We start from the raw sequence: 16,184 nt of genomic DNA on the forward strand, positions 1-16,184 counted from the left end.
AGAGTCTTCTTCCCAAAATCCAACCAGAATAATCCAGTTTTACACACAAACACATTGTCTAAATAAGCCAGCTCGGCTCACTATGACTCACTGTGTTCCCCACAGTTGCCTGGTTAGCGGAGCTGGAATATTTTGCTTGTATCCTTCGCTCCTCTCGTGAATCTCACACACTCATAGAAAGTCTTTCCACCATGATTCATTCTTTCGGGGAATGACTTGCCGTGTCCAGTGCTCAACGGTTGTCAACATTGTCGCCGGCCAAGCACAACACCGCGGCCCTCAAACAACTGAGCTTGGTTCGGTGTTTTTTTTTGTATGTGTCGATATTCACAATCAAAACATTCACGCTAAAAGTGTGCACACTGCCCCCTCGTACAAGCGTCGACAATGTGTCTCAATGCAACACAAGGAAACGCAAAGCGAGTTGAGCAACGAGGAAAATGCTTTCAAAGTGTCTGATAGCGTTCTTGCAGTCTGATTAAAATCTCAGCGTTATTAACAGTTTATGTTGACGTTTTCATTTTTTGATCTCATGCCAATGTCAACGGTGTCAAGCCTAGAAAGTGGAAAGAATATTAAAGGGTTCGGGAGGAGGCCCCGCAACGAGCAATCCTCAGTGGTCTTCCGGGAAGGAGCTCCGGTTTGCTGATTATTTCTTCCAGGAAGGCTTTTTTGTTTGGCTGATCTGCGCTTATAGGAAAGACGTTTGGTTGGCCCATCAGCTCGAGTATTGTCACAGCCGCTTCTGATAAAGCCAGACCAGCTTCCAGGAAACCAGAGAGTTACCCTCCAGCATTCCATCATTCCTCCACCATCAGCGCACAGAGGGAAAGAGAGGGAGCAGCAGGGGTATAGCAGGGACATGGATCAATAAAAACCATATGAGAAGCATACAGATGCACTCAAAAATGTATGCATGCATGTATTTGTGTGTGTGTGCGTGCGTGTGAGAGTGTGCGTGTGAGTGTGTGTGTGTGTGCGAGAGGCGATCACTGACCAGCTCATTGTGACAGATTATAACCGCAATATTTTTCTGAATTGACTACACCACCATCCCCCCTACACACACACACACACACACACACATGCACACACAGACACACACACAGACACACACCCACACACCCACACACGTAACTTAACTGAAATTATTTTCCCGTAACACCTGGACAACGGATGGGTGTGCCGACGCTGTTCCTGGCTGTCGAGAACAAAAAGACCTCCGATGACCTGAAACGTACAAAACTGGTTGTGAAATGCAGTTGTGAGGCACGCTGTGGGAGACACAGTCACATTGTTTTATAGGAGGTGGCTTTTTGCTGCTGTTTTTTTTTCTCCATTCACATCTGTGCTTAGCAGCAAAGACGCTCGGGTGCCAAATGGCTTACTGTAACGGCATGGACTCGGACCAAACCCTCCAGCACTCTCAGGTGTCACTGTGTCCCCTTTGCCAGGAAACGGGGCTGCATACTATTTGAACTTTGGACTGCACATGCGTAGGAGAACTCTCTTATGCACATACATATGTGGTGAGTCAGGAGGGGGGGTTTGGTCATGAATCATTGTCAGCGCCCAGGAGATACCTAACAGTGATGGGGAAAAGTCAACTTTAAGAAAATGCAAGTGGTACAATGAGAAGATACTGCATTCCCAATTTAACTGTGGTACAAGTTAACAGTTATTGGAACATTTAATCAAGTAACAAAAGTAGAAGTCATTGAGAGAGGATACAAGCTCAGTTTCGTTGTCGAATAACATCTCCAGTTTTGGGAACCAAAAAGAAAGAACCAAAAGAAAAAGAAACAGAACAATAGAAGGAAATACACAAAACAATCAAGGTAAGAAGGAAAGAGACAAAAAAACAGGATGAAAAACATCTATGGAACTGGAAGTAGGCCTACAATAAAAAAAAAAAATACACCGTATATGTAGTATTTAGTATGTTTGTTAGATTGTGGAAACATTTCTGCCCTACTTTAAAGTAAAGATGTCAACGTTCTGATAGTGCTCCAGCAACCAAAGTCATGACAATTCATCCTCTGAGGAATATGAATGTCTGCAGAAAAATATGTGCCAATCCATTGCAAATATCCAGAAATATATTATATGTCAAATATGTCAGCTACATAATAAAGAGGAGATTAACTTTAAAGAGGCTCCACTGGCCTTGGTGTTTCTTTATCAATGCTCCATTGTGGCTTCCACATTTGATAAAATCATTACTTGTTCCCTCCCTGAAGCTACACCCAGCACCAAATGAAAGATCAAAACAGATAAAATCCTAGAATCTAAAAAGTCTCATGAGTTAAAAACAAAAAAAAGCTTCCTGGGTTTTGTTTCACATTGTCCACTCCATTTTAAGAGGTTTTCGCTGCACATTAAACCTGACAGGGGCCTTAAATCCAAACTGGACATTTTGAATATGAACAGCGGCGGTTTACTGTCAATAGCTGGCAGGCTGCTCTGTTTTTTCTCAACAAGGATCCGATTGGATTAAACCAGCCTCAATGCATCGAGTCCTTTCAGCCATTGACCTGCCACTGCACGAATCTCCCAACAAATGGCCCTTCACAGGCTCAAGTGTGAGTGTGTCTGTGTGCATACTTAAAAGGTGCAGTGTGTAGAGTTTGGGGGCCGTCTAGCAGGAACCTTTCTTGTGTGCTAAGCGTGTAGTAAAACTACAGTGGCCGACACAAAAACCTTAAACCGTGAATCTCCATCTCTAGAGTTGTTTAGCTTCTTTGTTCTGTACTGCAGAAACATGGCAGCCAGTTTCATGAAGGGGACCCGCTCTGTATGTAAATATAAATGGCTCATTCCAAGATAACAGAAACAAAACTCTTCTTCTTTTTAAATGACTACATACTAAAGAAAACATATTGTATAATATTTTATTTTCCACCAATAGATTCCTTTAATGCGACACACTGTTCTTTTAGGCGGGTGCCAATTAGCATCAATTTTTTCACCAAGTAAGTAAGTCCGTCTGTAAAAAAACGTGTGTTTGAAACAAAGGTTTTTACATTTGTGCGCTATGGGTTAGCAGTTATATCAGAAACTTAAGTTTGTTCGGAGGCACTGAAATGTTTACATATAAAACAGCAAGTGTTGAAATAATGTATTACAATTAATTTTGTTCAACTGTTATGGTAGTCAAGTTCAGTACCCTCCATTGCATACCTCATGTAGGCTTGTAAGCGCAAGACCAAATGTTTAACAGCGCCACAGCGGTGGTGGTGGTTTATGTTATGACACAATTGGAGCACCGCTGTAGGATAGAAAAGCCTGACAAAAATTAAGTTAAATTTCAGCCATTTCAGCCATTTTAGTTCCCAAGCCACCCAAAAATGTATGTGAAAGTGTTGTCCCCACGTGTAACCTCCTACTCTGGCGTCCTCATGGGGCAGCAAAAATAAGTATGTTTGTGTGTGTGTATGTTCGCCAAGCAGTGAATGCAAGAGCCAATCAGGGAGCCGCATAGACACTGAGCCCCCCAAGTACTGCTGGTTTATAGGGCTCAGCTTCAGGGAAGTCACATGACTTCCCAGAGAGAAAGGGAGAGAGCGAGGGAGGGAGAGGAGCGGGCAATGTGGGAAAGGAGGATGAAGAAACGGAGTGAAAAAGGGTCAGCAGGGTGACAAGGTTTGCTGTGAGGGGTGAACTGAAGGTCCGGTAGATAAAAGGAGAAAAGAAGTAACAAAAAAAGAGAGCCGCTGTTCTCGGAAGGGAAATTGAACAGGCGGGTGTCTATAATTGGAGCTGAATGAACAAAACAATAAATGAGTGAGAGGAGAAGTTAGTAAGTGGCCAAATGAAGGATGAGAAGAATGAGTGCACACAAGCGATAGTGGTTGCAGTTGATTACTACAGTGGGTATCTTGATGGTCTAGTTAACCCTGCCTCAGAGTGTCATACAATAACTATCTCCACCACATCGCTTAAAGGGACAGTGCACCTAAATTACATAAAAACTAAAGTGGTAGATGATTAATGCACAGAGGTTCTGAATGCCAGGCTTCCATGGAAGTGATTTAAATGTAGTGTGAGCACTCAAAGCCTTTTAAAATGGCAATTTTCTGAATACTATAAAATCCATCCGTTTTTCATTGGGACTATTCATTTGGAAGAAAGTGGTTCCAATGAAAACTGTCAGTGATTTTTCAGACCATGCATCAATTGGGGGTTGGAGACAGAAGAATAACTCAAACCCCCTCAGGTCCAATGCCGGGAAATCTTAAAGCTTCAGCATACAATGATACTTCAGAGTGTGCATCCATCTTTGCTGGAGCAGTTCGGGGGAAGGCACTTTCCTGTTTCAGCAGGACAATGACCACATTGTGCAAAGTGAGGTCCATGAAGAAATGGGTTTCCCTGACTGATGTGGGAGAACTTGGCTGACCTGCACAAACCCATCAAACCTCTTTTAGATTAACTGGAACGATGTCGGCAAGCCGGCCATTATCACACCCACTAATGCACGTGACTCTTGAAACAACACATTGTGTAGTCTTGTTTAATGAGCATTTCCTTATATTCAATTCAGGACGCCAGTGTTGTGACATTAATGTTGGGGGTGATGTGGTCCGACCTTTTGGTTCCTGTGAGATCTCAAGCAGCAGCATTTTGAATGGGCTCAAGCTTTTTGAATGTCTTTTGGGGAACCCTGTCAAAGGATCAGGAGATCAGAAGATTTCTGTAGTCAGCTCTTGACAAGAAGTCGCTGAGTTTGGCTGTAATAGAATTAGAAAAAGCTGATCTTGTTACTGCTTTTATGAGTCAACTATAACGCCAAGGGGGCAGTTATGTCTCGTGAAATTTACGTTCCCGAACAACAAAACAAAATTGTAAATTTCGCTTCGAGGGAAACATATTTTGTTTTGGATTACGTTTGCTTCTGACATATAGCAAATAAAATATGATGTTGCAGTTTTGTAGCACTTTTTGTTTTGTTTTGTTTGCATGTCTGAAGCCTTTATAATTGCGACCATTTGGCCCGTAAGAACAAATTTGAGAGTGCAGTTTAGTTGTATGGGAACATCAGATAGATGTATAGATAGATAGATGTATAGATAGATAGATGTATAGATAGATAGATGTATAGATGTATAGATAGATAGATCTATAGATAGATGTATAGATAGATGTATAGATAGATGTATAGATGTATAGATAGATAGATAGATAGATAGATAGATAGATAGATAGATAGATAGATAGATAGATAGATAGATAGATAGATAGATAGATAGATAGATAGATGGGTGTTGCATTGTACAGATTGTACAGCCCCATCAGGTAATTTTGTGATTTTTGATAATGGGCTATATAAATCGAATTTACTCGATTTGTGAGCAAATCCCTGCAGCCGATGAGACGATCAACAATCACATAATATGTGTGTAATGTTTAGTCATTCACTTACTTTTGGCTGTAAAATGGAAGAACTACCCCAATTCAGCTTCCCTTGCATCATAAGAGCAAGGTGTGTGTGTTTGTGTGTGTGTGTGTGTGTGTGTGTGTTTGTGTATGTGTGTGTGTGTGTGTGTGTGTGTGTGTGTGTGTGTGTGTGTCTAATAAAGCTCGTCCACATGGTTCATGACATATGAAGCAGGGGGTTGAAATGTGAAACAGATGTTACTCTTGTTTCACAGGCACTGATGTCGACACCTTGAGACTGCAGAGGGAGGCGTGTGTTTGTGTGTGCGTCTTTAGTGTGTGTATGAGAAACCTCGTTTGAGAGGAGGCTTCCCATAAACACCTGTTTTGTTCCGGTTAATAGCTTTCGTCATTGGGAAGAAATGATGGCCTTAGTGAAAGAGGAGGGAGAGAAAGAGAGAGAGGAGAAGGAGAAGGAGGGGGGGGGGGGTCACCTCCATTCCCCTCCTTCTGTGAAAGAGAAGAGCTCGTGTGGGATGAACACATTCGTTTATTCATTCGGCCCGTCTATTTTCAGCCCAGTGGGTTTATGGTTATTGGAAAGGCGTTGCCGTCTCGCTCCTTCCCAGAAGGAGTCAATATTTCTCCCTCTCCTTCATTTCTCCCTCTCTGCCTCTTTTTTTCGTCTTCTCTAATTCAATATTTTCTCCAAAACACCGCTCTCCCCTCTCCACACAGAGGCAAGGAATGCTGGAAGGCATCTGCGAGAAACAAAACACACAAACAAAAGTGTGAGGTTACAGAAGCAAACTGGGATCCCGGAACAAAAAAAAAAAAAAACTCCTCCTCAGGCCATCTCCCACTCTCATCGCAGCTCCCAACCGCCGCTGTGTGTTGCTCACATCTTTATCTCTCTCCGTTCGCGGCTCTTGTGGGGCTCTCGAGACCGACTGTGGCCTTTTTTACGACGCTGATGTTTGCTAATGACTTTTAATGACGACTTGTTATGGCTCATAAAACCTGGCTCTGTTACTGGCAATATCAACTTTAACTACAGTGTGGTGCGGCCCTGATAACACACACTGGGACCTTTATCGAGTGATTAACATCAGACAAGACAGCATGATGATGCGCGCGAGTGGGAAATGTGTGTGAAGGGGAGGGAGATGTGAATGTAGTCGTACATTGTGGATGTACTTGTCGGTCAGAATGAAAAAAACTAGTGTCAGAGGAGTTGTACTGAGTGCAACTCCTGTGTTACCTAATAGATAAATAACCACAAGCCTTTTCCTCCAAATATTGACCAAGTCCCGGAGACACAAAGGAGCCAGGGTTTATTGCCGATGAAAATAGAGTTAAGGGCTGGATATAACCAGTTTGGGCCCCAACCCGCGGCCCCATTATTTAAAGTGTTTGTCTATATGTGCATAGGGAGATGCAGATTTTGTGGACATGCTTTCACCTCCTTTTTTCCCCTCTATGCAATATGATGAATGGATGATGGCTGACAGCTCAGTGGACTCAGCTTTACAGCTCAGCGCGGGGATAAAGGTCAAGCCAAAAGCAGGTTTACGACCCCCGAAGAATCCGAGGGTGTCACAATCATCTCGGAGCGTTCGTGGCCACAACACGGTGCAAACAAATCATACACAGTGGCACAGGGACAGACTGACACACACAGATGCACAGAGACACATTCACGCATGTGCATGCCTCACTGCTCCGGGGATTGATGCAGGACACAGTTCAATTTTAAAAAGTATGACGTAATCTGTTTGTCGATAATTGTCGAAAAGTACAGGAATGTGAGCGAGAATATTTTGAGGGGGAAAGCAGAACATTCAGAGGGCCAGAGAGTGACCAGCGTGCCTGAGGGGAAATTAGTACCTTTAGTATTCAACGCTGATGAGAAAAGAAAGATTCTTCTTCACGAAGCCGTTTTCTGTGGAAGTACTCCAAGTCACAGAAGACAGTGCGAGAAAAAGGGGACGACGTCCACTTATGTGCAAACACAGCGCAATCCCACTATTGCAAGCATGGAGGGAGGTCACACGGGGTGTGTGGACCAACCTACGGAGCTATTTTAACCACAGAAAACTAAAGCCCTGCAAACCAGTGGTGAGGAAGTTCATGAAGGGGGTGACACATTCCTTGTATGTGAAAACATACATGACAATACATGGTTCTGATTCTGATATAAAAATATAATTTTGAAATATTGTCGAAAATACTTTAACCCTGTAAGACCCATTGTTGTAATATTACAACGACACTTTTATCTCTCCAAAAAACACATTTGCAAAAACGTTTTTTTGAGGAAAGACCACATTTACATAGACAATGGGTCCTATTGTCTTGCCTTGCAATGCCATTGGTTTGTAAATGTCTATATAGGTCGGGCCTTAAGGCCATGAAGTCACTCTACCTGCAAACTTTCCTGGAAGCGCAACTCCTTGTTTTATTCAACTGGATATATCAACATTGCAGAAAGTAAATTCCGTGAAATATTTTTTTTTGGTGATTGTTAGAGTATGTAGTTCATGCAAATACTAAGTTATTGTGGAATTAATGCATCACATTAGATTTATGGTAGCTAAAATAGCATGTGCACCTTGCACACTACATGGAGACATTCCACTTCTCAAATGTTCAGATACAGGATAAATACTGACAGAAATATAATGTATTTGATGAATCACACTTTACAAGTTGGTTATTTGTTATAATTTTAAGTTTAGACCAGATTTGAATCATTATAAATGGGTTAGGGTAACCCTGAGCCTACGTTATTTCTATGTGATATAGTCAACTGTTTTTTGAGGATGGTTGTGCAGGAACAAGTGTAAAAAAGCAACTTCCGGCGCCGCACGAGTGGCTGCCCTTCACAGTAGCTCCTGCTCACCACTTAGATTTTTCTTATATTTACCCTTTTTGTTTTCACTTTTTCCTTTTTTTTACTTCACACTAGTTACCGTTCACACGCTGCCCACATTCATCCAGTATAAAACACTGGATCTCCTCTATGCCAACACCAAGGAGGCATACACATCATTATCTTATCTTAAATGTTTTGTAATGTGGGGGCTGCATGTATGGTGCATTGTTGAGGGAAAGGTGTATATGGTCTTGAATGTGGGGATATAAGAGTTCTGGGTGGGGTTGTATTTTCCTTTTGTAAATGTAAGTAGAGAGCAATTAGGCTAGCCAGACAGTATCGTGTGCCATCGGTGTAATGTATTGCCTGAATAGAATTAATCTGCATTTGAATTAGTTATACTTGAACATTCTCTAACTTCCCATTTCCATTTCAGAATGGAGCCAGCAAGGAAAGTTTTCTTTAGTGTCCAGGATGCCATTGAGATGATCCAAAATGGAGAGAGCGACGTGGAATTACAATTGGAAGATGACATGGAATTAGATTTGAGCGATGAGGAGGTGGTTCAAAATCTGGTGGAAGTGGAAAAAGAGAATAAGAGACCCACTGATTGTCCAACTGAGGGTGATGACAAGAAGGATATCGAGCGAACCAACACAAGCCAACCAACTAAAGTGACTATGCCCCGGGACCGGTCTCGCTGGCTGAAAAAGGATTTCATCAGTCCTAATACTGAATTCTCCGGTCCGGATGTGACCAGTGGTGACATTTTCCTCCACACACCACTGGAGTACTTCCAGATGTTTGTGTCCGAAGACATGATTCAGGCTCTGACAGAACACATTAATCAGTACAGCTTTCAAAAGACTGGAACAACTATAAACACAAACACCAAGGAAATTGAACAGATGATTGGCATGTACCTGAAGATGGACCTGATGCAAACGGCTGGGGTCCGTATGTACTGGGAGTCAGACACGCGCGACACCCCGGTTTCTGATGTGATGTCACGCAACAGGTTCCAATCCCTGCTGACATCATTGCATTTTGTCAACAACCTGACAATACCTGAGTCCATGATGAAAAAAGACAAACTGTGAAAACTCAGACCAAGGCTTGACTCGTTTAGAGAGAAGTGCCTGCAGGTGATACCCGAAGAGCACACCTCTGTGGATGAGATGATGATTCCATTCAAGGGGAAATTCAGCACCATAAAACAGTACATGCGAGGCAAACCTCACCCATGGGGATTCAAATTGTGGGTCAGAACTGGAATCTCTGACAGGATCTGTGACTTTGATGTGTACCAAGGCAGTATTGAAGGAAAATGAGCCAAATCTGAACTTGGATTGTCAGGTGACATTGTGATGAAGCTCGCCTCCACACTTCCAGGAGGTCAGAACTACAAGATCTATGCAGACAACTTCTTCACCTGTGTCCCATTAGTAGTTCAGCTCCTTGATCGCGGAATTCATTATGTGGGAACAGCCGGGCAAGTGCGCTTACCAAACTAACCTTGAAGATGAGAAGATCTTGAAGAAAAAGGGCAGAGGAAGCTTTGATAACAGAGTGGAGGCAAACCACAACATATGCGCTGTCAAATGGTATGACAACAGGTCAGTGACACTTGTGTCATCCTTTGCTGGCATTGATCCTGTGGAAAAGATTCAACGCTGGAACAAAGCCACCAAATCCTACATTGAAGTTGAGAGACCTCATATTGTGGGAGTATACAACAAATACATGGGCGGTGTGGATTTGCTGGACTCTTTCGCCGCCAAATAAAAGTTCCCCAGGAAATCACGCCGCTGGTACATTTACATCTTCTGGCACACCATTATCCTTGCCGTGATCAACGCCTGGCTCCTCTGCAAACGGGACTGCACAGCTCTCAATATTCCAAAGAAAAAGATGTTGAACAGGAGACTGTTTCAGGTACAACTAGCTTCCTCTCTCATCCTGACAAACACAGCAAGGAGAGGGCGGCCATCTTCAGCCAGTGGGAGCCCTTTGACGTCGAAAAGAGTGACACCTCAAAGACCTGTAACTACTCAGAGAAGACCAGCCCTGGGAAATGTGAGTCCATCAAATGGGGTCCAAGGCAAGAGAGCATGTAAACCACCAACCGATGTGCGCAGGGACATGGTCGCACATTTCCCGGGGAAGACAACAAGAGGACGCTGCAGACATTGCATGAAAGGATATTCCAACACGCTCTGCAGAAAGTGCAATCTCCGTCTCTGCTTTTCAGAGGAGAGGAACTGCTTTTTGGACTACCATTGCAACTGAACAATGGACACTGATTCTCTGAGGTTTCCATTCTGTTTTGAATAACATTTTTTTTGCTGTTTTTATCTTTTTAAAATAAAGGATTCATAAAAATATGACTGTTGGGTGATTATTATTATTGAAATGTAATGTTATATTGCTGTATAAGCAATACACACTCCAAATTAATCATCAGTTGTTTTGTGAATTTGTTCTGACAGTTTGAGAGCAAATCCTGAAATTCTGCCACCAACAAGGCCCAACGTTGCAATATTACAACGTTTCACTAAAAACTTACAAAAACATTTTTTCTTAAATTATTCCTTCATTATCTGCATCAGAAGACTCTTACAACATCATCTGACTGAAAAAAAAGATGTTATTTTTATGTTTGGATCTTACAGGGTTAACTTAATGTAGGAGGGGTTTGTAGTCTTTGTTTGCAATGGAGGTGTGTGTCAGAGAGAGAAGGTGCAACTGGAATCTGCCTCACCTGTGGCAATTTTTTTGAAGAGTTAAGGAACTATTTGTAACCTGTTAATGGTCACTATCAACAACAAAAAAAGATGAACATCATGTCATTTTCCAGCAAAGTTTTGTTTAAATTTTTTAACCATGCTGTCGTCGCCTCGAGCAAACCGGTCAGGGTACGAGATGCAGCAGCACCAGCAGCCGTCGTGGTCCAATGGAGGTCTGTGCGGCGCTATCACAACTTTAGGAAAATCACAAACCAAGAACTGGGTGGGGCTGCCGACATCTGGCTGATGGACCTCCGCAGCGATGTTTTGTTTAAATTTTTGAACCATGGTGTCGTCGCCTTGAGCAAACCGGTCAGGGTACGAGATGCAGCAGCACCAGCAGCCGTCGTGGTCCAATGGAGGGCCGTGCGGCGCTATCACAACTTTAGGAAAATCATAAACCAAGGACCGGCCGGGGCAGCCCACATTCGGGTGGTGGACCTCCGCAGCGATGTGATGACCAAGCTCGGGCCGTCGATGAGACAGGCCATGATGAAGGCCGTGCTTGAGGATGACCCAATGAAACGAGAGGAGAAGGTTCACGGTTAGAGACAAAGCAACGAACATATTTATGAATTACAGAAACTGACGTTACTTTTTAAGGCATCTTAAAGAAGAGGTTAGCCGGTTAGTGGTTTGGTTCTCAATATTTCAAATGCCTCTAAGCGGCTGTCTAATAGCCGTCAGCTCACATCTAGCAGTTTTGCAGAGCAAAACTATGCAAAGTGCTAATAGAGCAAACAGTGTGAACCTAAAAGCAGGTACAACCGGCCCGGAAATGTCAACCTTACAAGGACATCCACGGAGCTCACACAGAGGGAGATTGACTTCATTCTCTACTCTTTTTTGTGGAAATGTCATTGTGTTTTCTGAAATGTTGTTGTGTTTTCACCCATCATTTTGAATTTGAAGTAAACATTTGTCTCAAAAAGTACATAAGTGGAAGCAAAATGTGTTTCATACAATAATTCAACTCTATTGATGACACGACGTAATCAATGAGCCACCGTGTAATGAATTTATAACAAGAACGAGATCTTCCACAATATTTTTTTCAAGAATTTTATTACATACACAACCTCTACAAAAAAAACAGACCCCAAACCGAGATGAAATCCACGAATACAGTGTGTCGTTCTTTGTTTGCTTTTTTAAGGATACAGGTACGGATCCGGTTCACAAAAAATATACCAAAAAAAAAAAATTCAATTAATACATAATAACCAGACAAAAGCAAAAAGGAAGAGCTAGGTAGAGCTAATATGATGTGACGTGATAGGACTAATGCCATATAATAAAGGGTTGGTGAATAGCGCAAATTTCATTACAGCTCATTTTAGGGCTGCAACTAACGATTATTTTAATAATTGATTAATCGGTCGATTATTTTTTTTTTCTCGATTAATCGATTAATCGGATAAAAAAATAAATAATTTTAAAGCATTAATTAGAAACCTTTTATTACAAAAACTGAACTGACCGCACAAATTCACAGTGCAACAAATCTTACCAATTAATAATTTATAAAAAATAGAGAAATGAAAATCGGAAAACTTAACAGAATTTTTTAGAACTTGTTCTCTACACTCACAGACATACACACACACAAACACACACACACACACACACACACACACACACACACACACACACACACACACACACACACACACACACACACACACACACACACACACACACACACACACACTCGCACTCAGAATTTAGAGAACAAGACATGATAATCCAGAAGTAACCACACAATATATCAACGGATAATTTACGTACTGCACTTTACCTAAACAAAGGTTGTTAATTAGATATGGAACTATTAGCCTGGCTGTTAAGTTATTGTACACGCAACGCGACTATGCAGTGACATACGAGAGGATACAGGGCGGCAGAAGCTCCTGGACCTTCTGTCTGCTGCGCTCCGCTCCACTCAACTGTTTTGTTCAATACTCAAACATCTCCGCGACTCATTGAGCGGCGTAATAATCCCGCGACACAACGAATCGATAATGAAATTCGTTGCCAACTTTTTTAATAATCGATTTTTATCGATTTTATCAATTCGTTGTTGCAGCCTTAGTTCATTTATTTATTATATAAGTTAAATTAGGAGTAATAAATGAGGGGGTCAAATATTAAACCGAGGGTGCAATGCATGCATCACCCTAGTAGAAATGGGCCTCCTTAAAAACCAAAATTGATCATTGGATTTTAATAAATACTTTATGAGATGGTCAAATATAAATGCATCCATCTTTATTTATGAAATACAACATAAATCAGTATTTGACTAATGTCTTGCTAATTCTTGCAGGGTTGGAGAAAATCACAGCTGATATTTTTCAGATGGAAGCTGCACTGTTCGTTCCCTCTGGATCAATGGGCAATCTCATTGCAGGTGAGCTGTGCAGTTGTTGGCAGAGATGTTTGAATACATGTTTATGACTTCAGGATCGTCAATTATGTGCAATTTTTCATTATGCAGTGATGGTGCACTGCAGAGAACGGGGCGACGAGATGATTGTGGGCGACATGTCCTATTTACACATCTATGGGCAAGGATCGAGTGCACAGGTGAGTGTCCCACAGCTGCAGACACCTGGGGGTGGGAATCACCAGCGGTCACACTATACGATATTATTTTGATATTGCGATATTATCACAATACTTAAGTCACAATTTGATATTATCACGATACGGTGATATATTGAGTATTGCGATATATTGCAATTTATTACCTTTTTTCAACCACTGATTGTCCTTAAAGAAAAACTTTGTCAACATATTTTAACTAATAGGATAAAGTTTTCAGTCTGTTCAGCTCACTTTAATATTTTTTATTACAGCAAAATAGGACAAACTGACCATCACTGTCATAGATGTTGCACGCACCTGACAAACTGAACCGTATGACAGTTTACAAGGTCGTTTCCAGCACTACAAAAGTACCAGTAGACAATGTAATTACTGCTATTTTAATGTCTTTGACCAGCGCTGTGTTGCGAATGTTGTCCGGCGTATTGTGCAACAGCTGTGCGAGCAGTGGCCCTACGAGTGAGAGGAAGTCCAGATGTTTGATTTACACGCGGACAATGCATTTCTAATGTCTTTCTCCGATGTCTCAATTTTTGTTTTGACCAAATTCCTACCAATCATGCTGACACTGGGCCTCTGCTGACCTCACCAGAAAACAACACAGTACCATCGAGTCGACTGAAAAAGCCATAGATTGTATTATTCTAGCACCAAAACGTTTATAATCTGTATCATAAAAGATTGATTCTTGGCTTCCATGTATTGATCGCCATGCAAAATATCACAATGCTTTTCTGTATCGTTTGCCCCTACCCCCTACAGACACTCTCTACACCTCTTTCCTCATCATCTGTACATTAATTTATGATATGTGTGTTGACACAGATAGCAGGAGTTTACACTACCACAGTGGCCACGCTCCCTGATGGAACATTTGACTTGGAGCAGCTGGAATTGATGATCCGCCACAATTACCCCCGCACACGCCTCATATCTGTGGAAAACACACACAACATACAGGGAGGGCGTGTGCTGCCTCTAACCTTCCTGCAGGAGGTGTGTGTGTGGATATCTGTTGTACTTGTATATCCTTTCCTCACTACAACAGAATATAAGTTTCAGCAGCCCTCACAAGATTTGTTTCCATCTCCAAGATTCGTGCTTTGGCAGATAGATACGGTCTGTTAGTTCACATGGACGGAGCCAGAGTGATGAATGCTGCTGTGGCCCAGAGGGTGCCTCCATCCACCATACTGCAGCACACACACACCGTCATGCTGTGCCTCTCCAAGGTGGGACTGTAAAACACAAACACACTCACAGAACAAACCAGAACATACAAATTCATGTGAACCAACTGTGAGCTGCTCCAATTCACACTACGCTGTGTGACAGGGTTTGGGTGCCCCCATGGGGACGATGCTGGCTGGACCTCGAGACTTCATATCCCAGGCAGTGCGGTACCGTAAAGCTCTGGGTGGGGGGACGCGACAGGCTGGTATACTGGCAGCAGCTGGAAAACTGTCTTTACTGGAGATGGTTGAAAGACTGGAGGAGGATCACCGTAATGCAAAAACCTTTGCTCAAGGTGAGCTGCTCATATTTCAGAACATTAAATAATGAACCGCCTACTCATAACTTCTTCTCTTTTCTTCATCAGCTCTGCTCGACTGTGACGCTCCTCTATTCGCTGTAGACATGGCTTCTGTGGAAACAAACATTGTGCGTTTCCACCTACAGGAGCCCAGTTTCAGCCCCTCTGAGTTCTGTGACCGCATGGCTCAAATTGGCAAGGGCGAGGAGGCAGCACTGGGACAAGGGGTACAAGTTCTCATGTACCCTTATTTTGGAAATTCTGTACGGGCTGTATGGCATCTTGGGATTTCCCCTGAAGATACCCAGCTGGCCATCCGGAAAATGCAGTTTGTGGCTTCTCAGTACTTGGAGGAAAAAGTCAGGGCCCAGTGAAACCCGGTACTTCTTTAGATGTATAGTATAATCTCCAGGACTGATCTTAGTAAATTTACGCAGGCTAATGCAGAAAACAACTGAAGGGTGTCCTCCCGGAGAGAAATGTTGGCTGAAGATGATCATCTCATAAACCACGAGTCTGATAGTTGGCTCCAAGAATGCTCTCAGGACAGATAAATACATGTGCATCTCTTTGAATGGGGTAGCTTTTCAGGTTAAAGATGTTTAATTGTTGGGTGTCACATGCACATAAAGGTCCCATATCATGCTTGATTCCAGGTTCATACTTGTATTTTTCTGTTAAAACATGCTGACATGCCTAAATGTAAAAAAAATACCTTTCTTTTTCTCATATCGTCCATTTTAATATACCAAACATTCTGTTTTGGTGTGTTTTACTGGTAATTTAGTTGTTGAGCAACAACTTAGATGCATGTTTACTTCATGTCAGGTGTTTCCAATAACATGCAATGCAACTCCCAAAATAAATGTTTTACGTAAAAACTGTGAAATGGTTCATATTTATTTGTGACTTCCCAACCGAAACGAAAATTGTGACGGCTTTTTTTTAAAGCACAGTTTATAAATGCCATCTTTGTATGTGTCTCCTTTAATTGCGCATTTCAATG

At 42.2% G+C, this 16,184-nt stretch overlaps 1 protein-coding gene across 1 annotated transcript; it reads left to right on the forward strand.

Annotated features, from left to right (window-relative positions):
• Positions 1 to 11,085: 11,085 nt before the first annotated feature.
• LOC137789542 (uncharacterized) lies at positions 11,086 to 15,552 on the forward strand. Its single transcript, XM_068583223.1, has 8 exons — positions 11,086 to 11,183; positions 11,364 to 11,581; positions 13,364 to 13,447; positions 13,535 to 13,623; positions 14,470 to 14,640; positions 14,739 to 14,876; positions 14,980 to 15,172; positions 15,245 to 15,552. The coding sequence occupies exons 1-8, from the start codon at positions 11,086 to 11,088 to the stop codon at positions 15,550 to 15,552; spliced, it is 1,299 nt and encodes a 432-aa protein (XP_068439324.1).
• The last annotated feature ends 632 nt before the right edge of the window (positions 15,553 to 16,184 follow it).

Source organism: Clinocottus analis, unplaced genomic scaffold (genome assembly GCF_023055335.1).
Source record: "Clinocottus analis isolate CAN_PGR_092001 unplaced genomic scaffold, fCliAna1.0.p SCAF_19, whole genome shotgun sequence".
NCBI classification, from domain to species: domain Eukaryota; kingdom Metazoa; phylum Chordata; class Actinopteri; order Perciformes; family Cottidae; genus Clinocottus; species Clinocottus analis.

Coding starts and splice junctions, on each gene's coding strand:
- LOC137789542 (XM_068583223.1), top strand. CDS start 11,086: ATGAACATCATGTCATTTTCCAGCAAAGTTTTGTTTAAATTTTTTAAC. Junction 13,448..13,534: donor AATGGGCAATCTCATTGCAG/GTGAGCTGTGCA, acceptor TTCATTATGCAG/TGATGGTGCACTGCAGAGAA. Junction 15,173..15,244: donor TGCAAAAACCTTTGCTCAAG/GTGAGCTGCTCA, acceptor TTTCTTCATCAG/CTCTGCTCGACTGTGACGCT.